General features: G+C 35.7%; 1 protein-coding gene and 1 long non-coding RNA gene across 2 annotated transcripts in view; one reads left to right on the forward strand and one right to left on the reverse strand.

Moving 5' to 3' along the window:
- Ptprq (protein tyrosine phosphatase receptor type Q) overlaps positions 1–12807 on the reverse strand; it is a 190831-nt gene that overhangs the window by 65486 nt on the left and 112538 nt on the right. Inside the window, exon 27 of the mRNA XM_031349633.1 lies at positions 656–777. Within this exon, the coding sequence (XP_031205493.1) occupies positions 656–777 (122 nt within the window). The remainder of the gene's footprint in view (positions 1–655; positions 778–12807) is intronic.
- LOC116076057 overlaps positions 1–12807 on the forward strand; it is a 53404-nt gene that overhangs the window by 32556 nt on the left and 8041 nt on the right. The gene's annotated exons all lie outside the window — the stretch shown is intronic.

Consider the following 12807-nt stretch of genomic DNA (forward strand, 5'->3'; position numbering starts at 1 on the left):
TCTCTCTCTCTCTCTCTCTCTCTCTGTTTTTTGACCCATTCATTCTTACAGTTTCCTGACCTACACCATCCCAAATGCACAGTACAAACCATCTCATCAAGCAACCAGCCTGCCAGTATGGTAAAAATCTTACCACACCATTGTTTCAGTTATTCAGTGGCACTATGATCATAAAACTCAGTGTCCAAACCATGGGTCTAGCCATGTCTCAGTACACCAAGTTTTGAAGGCCATGGCATGTGGTGGTTATATTTACTTGTTTTGAAAAAAAGATTACTATTCTTTGATACTTCTGTTCTCATTTCTCCTTCATGTTCTGAAATTTTTAAAAAATTTAGCTCTTTAGGTCTTATCTGAATGCCTCTTCTTTCTCATTCTGTGCTAAAAGACCCTTCTACTGTATTTTAAATAAAATATATCGGCTTTCTAATATATGCATAACCTTTGGCCTGAGAATAAAAGAAACAAGCACTAGATTAAGAATACTGTTGTTGAGAAGTTAGTAACTGCATGATCTACAGCCTAAGTTGAACAATCTATATAAGGTCTAAGCATCATGCTATAAAATTAGCCTCTGGGTAAATAATCTAAATCATGAACTGTGATCTATATTGTGATTAATCCTGCCTTTCAGAGTAGGTAAGACATGCCTTACCGATTTGACATCAATCAGGTAGAATGTTGGTCCAGTTATGACGGCAGGTTCACTCCAGCTGATATTGATACCAAACGGGGATGTTGCGACCACATGCACATTTTCAGGAGGACCCTCAGGAGCTACAACAATAGGAAATCTATTACTCTGTCACATTAGTACGTGATACAGTATAAAAGAAAGGACCATGGAATATGAATAATCACATGAATTAATTTTACATTCATTTACAGATCATAAATGTGCAGAAAGTTAATCATAAGACTGGAATTTTAAAAACCTAATGGCTATACACAAATGACTCTCACATACCAATAATTAATTAAAATCATAACACATGATATTTAAATTCGACCTAACATTTCTAAATATCTCATTGAAAAGTAAATAACTTGACACAGCTGTTTTAAGAAGACTCTTACAGGGATAGTTAACCATTGAAAGAGGCAAAAATCATAGATGGTAACTATTATAAAAGGCTGGCATTATTTAAAATATCACCATGGGAATGCAAACTGCATCCATTTTGTGTTCTCATTGAGGGGTAGAATGAGATAGAGTAGTCACTCTGGTCTTTACTATACATATGAACCTCTGATATATTCATGAGCCATCCTGAGTCCTGAGCGTGTTCAGTTTGCAAAACAACTAGAGTCAGAAGGGAGAGGAGAAAACTGAGAAGCCTTTGACATGGGATGAAGGTAACAATACTGCCAGGTCATTTGTCCCAATTTAAATGTTTAAATCCAAACTAGCAATCATCACTGGCCATGTACTACTATATCCACACTGAGAAGATATAATGAGCATGAGACCTCACTTTCCTTAAATAATTTCTAATCAATGAAGAGTAACAAGCTCTACAATCTTGTTAGAATGACAACACATTTGACTTCAGTTTCACTATCATGCCTATACTTGATAGCATTTTTAAGGGTAAAAACCAGATATGTTCTATGGGTTGGTACTATGGTGTCAGTTAGTGAGATGTGATGAAGAACAGAGTCGATGCAAAGGTTAACTAGAAAATACAAACCATCTAGCAGGAAGGAGCAAAGGTAATGTTGGTAATGTAAGCAGAACTGGCAGTTGAGGTAGTTTCACAAAGGTAGGGCTACAGCTAGGCCTGGGGTAAAGAGGAAGGTTTAAACTCAGAAGGGCAGGGTTAGTGAGACTTCTATGTTGAGAAATTATATCCAAGCAACAATGACACAAATAAATCTATAGAAACAGAATTGGATTCCTGTATTCACATGCTTAACTTCCTTCCTATGTGTTATTTTATACATCCCTTTTCACTGTTAAATGTCTTAGGATTTCTATTACTGTGCTGAAATACTACAGTAGCTTAGGGAGGAAATGATTTATGTGGCTTCCACTTCCGTATTGCTGTTTGTCACTGAAGGAAGTCAGGACAGGAGTTGAAACAGGGCAGGGACCTGGAAGCAGGAGCTGATGCAGAGGCCATAGAGGGGTGCTTCTTACTGGATTGCTCCACAAAGCTTACCTAGCCTGCTTTCTTATAGAACCCAGAACCACCAGCACAGAGATGGACCAGCCACACTGCTCTGATCCTTCCTGAACCACCAATCATTAATTTAGAAAATGCTTTACAGTAGTAATTTAGGGAGGCATTTTCTTAATTGAGGCTTCATCCTCTCAGATGACTTCAGCCTGTGTCAAGCTGACATAAAACTAACCAGCACATTAAATATGATTTAATATTCTTCTCCACTCCTGTACACCACAACACCAAGACATTGCTGCTTAGGATTTCTCTGCAAAGGTTTCAGATATATTGCACTGGAAATGAGCCCATAATGCCTGCTGGGCTGCCAGGGAATCATGCAGTTCAGGAAAGATCCAGAATTTCTAAACTCAGGAAATAGAAGTGTTACAGAAAGAGCAGCATTCATGAAATTAAACAGCAGAAACAATCCCCAAAGAGTAACTTTGAAACCTAGTTATAGAGTGCTTGATCTCTACACTGGAGAACTTGAGTTCATGGTTTTAAATAACAGGATGGTACAACTGAGGGGAGGAGTTCAGCAAACTCAGGTCTCTGAGGAAGAAATAAATGCTTGATATGAATCAACTCAAGCCACTATTAACACAATAAAATTGGCTGGTACCATGATATTGAATTTCACAGGCTCTGGGAAAATGACTTAAACATTTAGATAATTCCTTATACACTGAGATGCCATCAATAAGGCGGGTGTGTGGAGTGCAAGTGAATAACACACTTTAAAGAGACCCAAGTCTATTTCAACAGATAGATATATAGAGCATTGCTATGTTTTGACTGTGTTCCTTTAAAATTTAGGCTTTGAAACATCGCCAAGGTACGATACTAAGAAGAATGGCCTTTAAAAGATGAAGGGAGGTCATGGGAGATCCTCATATCATGAGTGGGTTTAAGGATCAAATACAAGAAGCTGCAGGGAGCATTCAGTTAATCTGCCCTTCAGCCTCCCATCTTGTGAAGATGTAGCCTTTCTCCTCCCCAGGGAATGCAGCCCTCACAAGATGACCAAATATTTGAGTGTTACTTTCTTTTACTTTTCATCCTCAAGAACTATTAGGAGTAAAGAAATATGTGTTCTTTATTAGTTATTTAGTCTAAGCATAACAACAGAAGGTGTATGGTGGAATTTGGGTGGAAAATTTAGTCCATGTAATATATTGATGCACTTTAATACTAGCATTGAAATGCAAAATAAATCCTGATTTTACATTGAAAGTGAATGAGGAAATGCGGGCCTGAAGATTCAGAGTCTTTGAGGGTACTACTCAAATCTTTTGAGAATCTCCTGGGCAAAAATCCAAACATCATAGATTATTATCATGAAGTAGAAGAGGTTACTGTAGATTATGGCTCCTGATACCTACTTCATACTTGAAGTGTTATGTCCTTATATTCTAGAAAGCAAAAGGGCAAGCTAAATGAGTTGTCTGAGGTCTCTTTTATAGGGACCTTAATCCCACTCACAGAGGGAGAAGCCCCCAAGTCCTACTTGCTCCATGAAACAATTACATCAAACAATTACATCTGAAACCTAGATGATTTGTCCCTCTGATATGTCTAAGCTCAGAGCTGCTGAGAGACATTTTGAGACAGGTTTCCTATCAGACAAGTTCTTCACCTTACTGCTCTGACACCATAAGCAATTATTGCAAATTTTTCTGACTGAAAGATGGTCATTTTGGGTTTGTTTCTATACTGATGTTAGTTTGGTTTTGGAAATATTTTCAAGAAAATACATCTATATCTTCTTGGTCTACAGTATACATTTTCAAGTCACAGCTAAGGACAGATCCAGAACCCGCTCCAAGAAAGACCTTGACTCACCAGTACATCTGTATATTTGTTAGGGAGGAAGTAAAATGCCTGGCTCTGTCGTTTTAATCTCTTACTGTAAAATGTCAACCCTGCAACCATTCCTTTAATGAAAGCAATCAAAGCACTCACCAGGGAGTGGTAGCTACCCCAAGCAGAGCGGAAAGAAACATGACATTCAGAAATCACTCATGACACATCTGCCCACACATGCAACTAAATATTTTATGTGCCATACATTGATCAAACATATTTTTAAAGCAATCTATCCAGCCCGTTGGAGACCTGTGTTGAAATGTCATTTCTTGAACTCTCTGAAGTTGTTCCTCCATAGGTTTTTCCATCTGAGAAATAGTCACTATTATAAATCAAAATTATAAATAATCACTCTAACCTACATTTGCTTTTTCAGCAAGTTGTATGATAAAATTGCCTGGTTTACAAAAAGTAACCCATGTCAACTACTTCTGTGAAGAGTTTTACATTTCATCACCTAGAGCTATAAAAGATTAGGATTCCTAAATAAAAGCCACTAAATGAAATTAAATATTTATAACAAATATAAGAGTATAGTATTTGTATATAACAATGTGTATTCTGCTGAAGAAATGCAAAAATAAGTATTTAATTTATCAGAATCTAAAAGAAATATAAAAATATCAAAAGATCATCCTTTATAATCAAGTAATTACTTTATTATCTTTTAAATTATATAAGTGCTCAAATATCTTAAGGGCTTTTAGGTAACTTTCTTGTAGAATTTATCAAAGTGTCAAAATACCTAATAGAGTATACCAGCATTAATTTCTTCTGCTACTACAGTGTGTGATGAACTAATACTGTAGTCACATATAAAAGAAAACACAAAATAACCATTAGGAATGCTAAGCACTAAAATAAAGGAAGCCCAAAAGGGCAAAGCTATGAAGAGCTCAAACAACACCAGTCTGAAAGCTCAGTAAGGTATAAGCATCGTTGGGAGACATGGTTTGTCTCCCCGTAAACTGTCACATTCTGATTTAGGATTGTTTGTGAAATGAATCTAGTCACTAATGGGCCAAGATATCACTATAGCCTTTGTCTTATAAATCACAGCAATTTACTCAGTAGGCATGATCTATCCTTATTCTCATCCCCCATAATCCAATCACTTCCTCTCATAAGCACTTTGCCCCTGGTTTTCACAATAATGCATTTTCTGTAACTAACAACCATCATTTCCTGATTGTCATGCTTCTATCCTTGCACAGGAATGCGGGTCTTATGTGGGTCAGGGTCATCTTTCCCATCCATCTGTGTCTCCATGCTAAGTGTGTTAGCTGAAAGGTGAGTCTGGATAGACCATCATTTTGCCTAGCCCATATAAAAGTTTGACTTCCCCAAGCCTGAACCACCTTAAGAACCAAAACGCTTTAGTGTGTTTGATGGCACACTATCTGTTCTGTCTCATTCAAAGACTTGTACAGTGTGTTGTCATCAACTAATGTTGAAACCATTATAGTAAGTGCTCACTTGTTTTAAGTTTATCATTATATACATGAATTCCCTAAAAGTATAGGTATTAAATAAAAATGAGATATGACAGCAGCTCACAAGGTAGAAAATCTGGAACTCTGTGCAATACAATTTAAATTTTCTATATGCCTATGTTCATTCAAGTTCAATTTAAACTTTATTTAAAAGCATCTCCTAGGCAGTTTGTACTAGTTCAGAATCTGATATACTGGATCGTCAGATTCCTAACAAACACCGTCTCTAAGTGATAGGTTCTATGGCTTTTCTGTTGCAAAGGTATTGACAACCTCTAGCATTGTGACCTACAAGAACTCAGGTCACATATAAGATGTACCATACATCAGCTATTTACATCATGGTTCATAACAGCAGCAAAATTACGGTTATAAGGTAGCAATAAATTAATTTTATTGTTGGGGGTCACCACAACATGAGATATTGTATTGATGGGTCTTGGTATTAGGAAGGTTGAGAACTGATGCTCTAGAGACTAGAGGAAATCTAGTTGGCTGTGTAGTCTGGGCATCTTAAAGGATGTGAGGTGTCAGAAGAAACACAGCACTCTATTGCTATGTAAGGCACAGTAAGAACATCTTACTGCATGCCTCTTTCCAGTGGTCCCATGTGCATGATAACTCATTTTGTTTCTATCGAGCCCAGGATTTCCTTGGTCAGACTGGGATAACATTGTTAGTATAGAGAATATTTCACACCATTTTATAGACCTTAATTTTGCTGTACAGTTATTCACAATAAGGAAGCACCATGAAGGATGGGTACTGTGAACCTAAGAATTTGTCAAATCACACCACATAGTGAGTACAGTAAGGATGATTAATGGACACTCAATACTTTTAGACTTTATCATATAATTATCTCATTTAATTCTTAATCTGTTATCATTGCAGGCCAGTTTACAAAAAGAAATGAAAGGACAGAAATGAAAACTACAAACAGATCCCATTCTAATGCTAGCTTTGCCAGGTGAACGAAAACATTCTGGTATTGTACTAGTGATTTAGAACAATGCGTCCTTTTCTAGAATTGTATCATATTTACAACATTACTTTTCAAAATACTGGCTCTAGACTAATACCATCTCTATCACCAATAATAGTCCTAAAAGAAACAACCACCAATATCATCCTTCAAACTAAATGAATTGAGAACTCTGAGGAAAGGCACCATTAATTAATGTGCACATAGGACAGTTATTTGTTGTAAAATATTTCATTAGCATTGCTTTCTAATGTCAACATACCTCTGGAAATATAGTAACAATGATAGAAACAGAGCAGGATTAGCTGCTTCCCACTTCTGGGAAGGCTGGAGTGATTTGCAGGGGTTGGAAACTAGTGATCCACTTAGGGATTCATGCCTCTGAGCACAATTGCTCCACAGACTGCTCTACATTATAGTGTAACTATCTTAGTTATGGATAAACTATGAAGAGTTCTTATTGATGTGATTGCTTCCTCTAGTCTTATGTTCCATGAAAGCATAAGGAGTTGTACCCAATTTCATTCTGTCGTGGAAAAAGACATAGCAGCAATGCAAAATTATTCAAGTAAGACCATAAGCAGAATAGAACACCATCTAAGAAAATTCAAAATCAAGGGATTTAGACATTTCCAAGGTATAAATTATGGCTATATGTGTTAAGAAAAGCCTCATTCTTTCATTGGAGATGCCTGGACTGTTTGTTAAAAATGTTGATAAACAAATTCAGATTTTCTTAGACCGATTAGTTATAAATAATACTATCACGTGGTAACATTTCTTATAATTTCATGCTGTTTTTATTTTTAACATTGGAGAGAAATGCAGGCAATTTGCTCATACATATGAGGTTTTTAAAACTATTTTTATTTATATTCTGAAAACATTGTTTAATAATCTGTAAAGATCTTTTTCTGACAGTATATTTGAATGATATTAAATCATATAAAAATCATTGCTGATATTTTTCATTTATTATTTTGGCAGATGCTGTTTGTAATAATATTTAGCATTATTCCACTCGATAATTTCTACACTGTTACTCTGCCACCTTTCTCCCCACCCCCTTCCTTTTCAAGAAAATGTCTCTCTTTGTATTTCAGGCTTCTTTTGAAATCAATATGGAGCCTGGTCTCATGTCAAACTCATTATCTCCTGCCTTTACTTCTCAAGTGCTAAAATTTCATGTGTACAAGCCTTTATTTGTCCACTGGTACTTTTATTTCACCCAGAAGATTTTTCCAGTCCCATAAAGATATCAGACTGCAACTTTAATGCTACAGGACATGAGTGCAAGGGTCTGCAGTCTTTGTGGTTATGCCAGTACATTATATGACCATGCCTTAAGATTCCTGTTGCTAATGCTGTTCTGAACAATAATGGAACATATAGCTTTAGTTTCAGTTACCCAGCCATCCCAAGGAAAGTAATATATCACCCAGCTATAAACCCTGCAGCCTACAACATTGACCAGCCCATAAGATATACTGACACAACAATTGCTCAAATGTTGCGGAAGTAACCAATCAGGTTTTCATTTTATTTAAGGTCCAGACTATAAGATGGAACCCATGCGGAACACTGATAAAGTGGCAAAGAACCTAAGACTAGATAGGTCAGGGGTACTACAGAAAATCTACCACTATTATTCAGCTAAAAGATCATAGCAATAAAATGTATCTTAGCAGCATAATGCTGTATCCATAGATCAGGGTACCACTCAACTCTAATTAGAGAAACTTCTTGCCATAGACAGGAGTTAACAGATATCTAGAAGTGGACAATGTGCAGAGACAAGAGACTCAGTCCTAAATGAGACCAAACCCTTCACCTCAAAGCTCAGAGGAGCCCAAAAGATTTTAAGAGTCAGAGGTGGATGCTACCAAGAAAACTCTTTTATTCAGACATTATAGGGCTGATGCACATATGAACTCAGTCTGGGAGAGAATGCACAAGACATGCACATGTTCAAACCACAAGAGAGTCCCAGGAAGGAGAAGTTTTGCAGTTTATACCTGCTAGAGGGCAAATCAGTTTTCTCTAATAGAGTCTTACTGGTATACCAACTATACTCCAGAGCAGGCCAACATAAAACTGACCCATGTGCCTTTGTTTTTAAGCATTTGATTGTTTTATTAAATATATTTGCTTGCTAGTTTGTTTTGATTTTTTATTCTTTGGGTTTTTTTTTTCAGAGAGAGAGAGAGGGAGGGAAAGAGAGAGACATAAAACTGTGGGGCACAAAACATAAATGGTACACTAATAACTGAAAGATATGTTTTACATATAGCAAACAAAAATTTTGGCATAGAAGTGGTGTGGTTAAAATTAGAAAACAGGCCAGACATTCAAGTGTCTTTCGTACTGATATAGAAGATGAATATGAAGAATGTCCAAACACACTTCACTAAAAAGATTTAAATACAAAGACAAGAAAGATTTAAACAGGAAAGTCCACTGGCCTCAGGAATGACTCACAAAGACTGAAAATAGCCAAAAACATGAATTGAGAATGAGTCCTATGTGCAGTAATTAGGTGGTTAGTTATTTAATATGTTGAACCACGAAACAAAAAGGAGGAAAAGATTAGTAGTGGGGCATTGTGTCTTCCTATTTGTGTTGCTCTAACATGGCTTGCAAGTATATTTTACATCTTAAATCCAGAAATGTAAATACATGGTAATCCATTCACAATTCGTTTCCACCATGCGAAGGTGTGCTCTGCCCTCTCCTTGTCTTTTCTTCTGAGTTTGTAAAGTTACATTCCTTAGAAACTTCTTTGATGAGGCATGTTTTGTTGAATTTTTTTAACCTCACAGATGTTTGGGTAGTTAAAATTCCTCATGAGTATGGTATCCTGTGGTTTTCACAACCTAAGCACTACCCCAGGAATTTTCCATCCTTACAGTCTCTCTGTCCTGGTGGTCTATAGGAGATTCACATTATGCGATTCCTGTTTCAATCCACACTAATTTCACACCCACACTTCTTTAGTGTTGAATATTTCCTTAATATTATAAACGCCTATTCAAGAGCACAAAGATTTAACAGATTTTTATGCTATCTTTTCCCATCCCACAACTCAAATTCAGGATATGGGTAATTGAGGTGGAAAAAAAAGGACGGATAGAATAATCTGCAGGTTAGTGTTTTAAGTTAAATATCTCTGCCTTGTAATTGTGAGCTTTGTGACTATATATACACAGAATGAAATAGAGACGTTATTCTTGTAGAGATGGTTTAAGGAGAAAACATGTTTGCTCCAATTAGGGAGGTCTGAGTACAAGGGAGAAAGAAGACTTAGCTTGAATGGCTGGGTATGGTTTCCTTGGTTCACTCTGTTTTAGATTTATAGATTCACTTTGAGAGAGTAAGACAGTTTAGCTCTCAGCTTGCATTCTAACTCAGCTCCAGAGAGCTTCTGCCCTGTTCTTCTTTATGAGCCCAGAGAGATCCAATAATAACATTCTTATGATATAAACAAGTTTGCACTTGTGATTAATATTTTGACTTTTTTTTTTAGTTATTCAAATTCTGAACGATTTAATTTCAGACTAACCATCAAGCACTAACTCTTTCTTAAGCCCTCCAAGTGATAGTAAGATGTTGGATCAATAAGTGCATAGGCACTATTTGCCACAGTTAGAACAAAACACATACTCATTTGAAACATTGATTTTTTATATTGTTACTTGTTGTTTCTTTTCCTCAAATTCAGTTAAATATTTTCACTTAAGTTATACCATGAAGCAGCAAAATAGTTGGTCTTAAGTTATATATGAAACAGCATACCATTTTCCAACTGTAAATAATATAAAACGTTAATTGTTTTTATCCAGGTTATTTGTTCTTATAAAATGTTTACTAGTTTTTGATATACAGAAATCTAGGTATCACTTAAGTACGGAAAACTTTACTGCTGTAATAGAGACTTTTGTTTGGCCATTGTAATTTGTTTTTATTGTTTATTTTTTTCTGGTTTCCTGGGTCTCAATATAAAGCTCTGCTTGTCCTGGAGCTCACTGTGCAGACAGGCTGGTCTCAGACTCAGAGGAGTTCCATCTGCCTTTGCTTCCCATGTGCTAGGATTAAAGGTCTGTACCACTACGCCTACCTCAAATTCCTTTTTATCTTAAATGTTATTTCACTATGTAAGCATACATGTAGTACCTGTACCCATATATTAATTATACATGAATATATATGCAATAATATATGTAGTATCCTTTAGTCTTTTATATAAAATAAAATCAGGTTCTTCTTGGCTTCATACAATTTATAAAATTTTATTTTATTGTACATATATGTAATTTGTAAATTAAACATATTTATCATTAAAACTGTTTTTTCTATTAGATTAAAAGTTGCAATATTTCTTAGAATAAAGTATAAGTAAATGAGTCATTGTCATAATTTTAAAAATTAATTTTTTATTCCCATTCACAAAGGACTCCTCATTTTAATGACTATAGATTTTATGAATGCTAAGAACATAATGTATTTTCACAAAGCTGAAATATACATGCACACATCCACATATATAACTTTTGATGTATAAATAATAATATACAAAAAATTATCTATTCCTTTTTTTTTTTCGAGACAGGGTTTCTCTGTATACCCCTGGCTGTCCTGGAACTTACTCTGTAGACCAAGCTGGCCTCAAACTCAGAAATCTGCCTGCCTCTGCCTCCCAAGTGCTGGGAATAAAGGCATCTACTACCACCACCCGGCAATTATCTATTCCCAAACTTGATTTAATTCACTACTTAAAATACAACTATTCTTAAGATTTTTATCCAACTGTTCTAATGGTTTTTATTTTTAGTGTTATTTCATGTATATATGACACATATAGCCAAGTTGTATATGTGTTGAATATGTAATGTATGTGGTATGTTTTGTTTTCAATATTATATATGATATATATGTCATATACATATACACATATATATCATATGAGGTTGAGAATATCTATACTTTTTCTTTATTAACTCAACTGAATGTTATTTTTTGTGTATGTTTCTGCAAACGTAATATGGTGATAAAGTCTTAACAAGTAGGCAGTGACAGTAAATGGTGAAAGGAATAATAGCATTCATCTAGAAACTCTTAAGCACAAGGAATGTTAAGAATCCAACTTTCTAGTTTTATTTGCCACATTCTGAATTGATGTGATATATTTTCTATTATAATTACACAAATTCTACAGTAGTCCTAAGTGTCTCTGTGAGATTCGATACATTTAGAGAGTATACTTCCTGACACCATGAGCAGGCAGAAACAGGCATTTCATAAGCAAGCTGCTCACAGGATGCAGGGTGCAACCCTTCATAGCGGAAGACAATCAGAAGCAGCCATATTCTAACCCAAAGTTGCAACTGACCAGGCCAGATAGGACGTGTTTGGGATATACAACCAGATGACATAGATTACATTCTAAAAATTAACTACAAGTAAAAACCTAAGCAACTTAACTAAAAATGATTGAACCTTCCTGTTAGGACCTAATAGTTGGGCCAGAGGTAACTTAGCTGCTTTAGATAATACATATTTTCCCATTTAGTTATCATAGTTTCTGGGTCTTTAAAGTTAATTTTATTCAGTTGAATGTCCCACTTTCTATCAAAATATAATTTGTGAGTTTACTGCTCTCATCTGAAGCACCTTACGTCCATAGCTTCACCAATGTGTGTGTGTGTGTGTGTGTGTGTGTGTGTATGTGTGTGAATTTATTTACGCTTTCATATTCATTGTGAGAGGTCAAAGGCCTGAGAGGAAACCCACTCTTTCCATTTTTCTAGAGCAATAGAATGTCTAGTAGTATTCTAAATATGTCTCCTAATATCCATAGTTAGCTCTGCTTCTCCCCCAAGCCAAGAAGTTTCTTTTTGCGTTAGATGGAGATTATCACAGGAGGCACAACTTTCCAAAATGCAAAGAAGTGACCAACCTCACTTAGTTAAATTTAGAATGCAACCCTATACCTAAGGCTCAGGGAACACCACAGAAGGGCATTTGGAAAGACTGTAAGACCCAGAAGACCAGGATTCGGCTATGAGATCGAGTCTTGTAGACATGGTAGGAAAGCTGCATCAATAAAATCTCTTATCATTTCCTAAGCAAGAGTTCTACAACGACAACCAGTTGGGATTCGAATGAAAATGGAAAAATTTCTTAAGAATCGCCTCTAAATGAAGAACTATAGGCAATTAATGGCTCCAAAAGTAAGAGAGAATTAGTTTTCTCCAGAGATAAGCTTTTTGATAGGATATCTAATCTCAAGTGGTCAAACTTG

The sequence above is a fragment of the Mastomys coucha genome, unplaced genomic scaffold (assembly GCF_008632895.1).
Source record: "Mastomys coucha isolate ucsf_1 unplaced genomic scaffold, UCSF_Mcou_1 pScaffold4, whole genome shotgun sequence".
Lineage (NCBI taxonomy): Eukaryota > Metazoa > Chordata > Mammalia > Rodentia > Muridae > Mastomys > Mastomys coucha.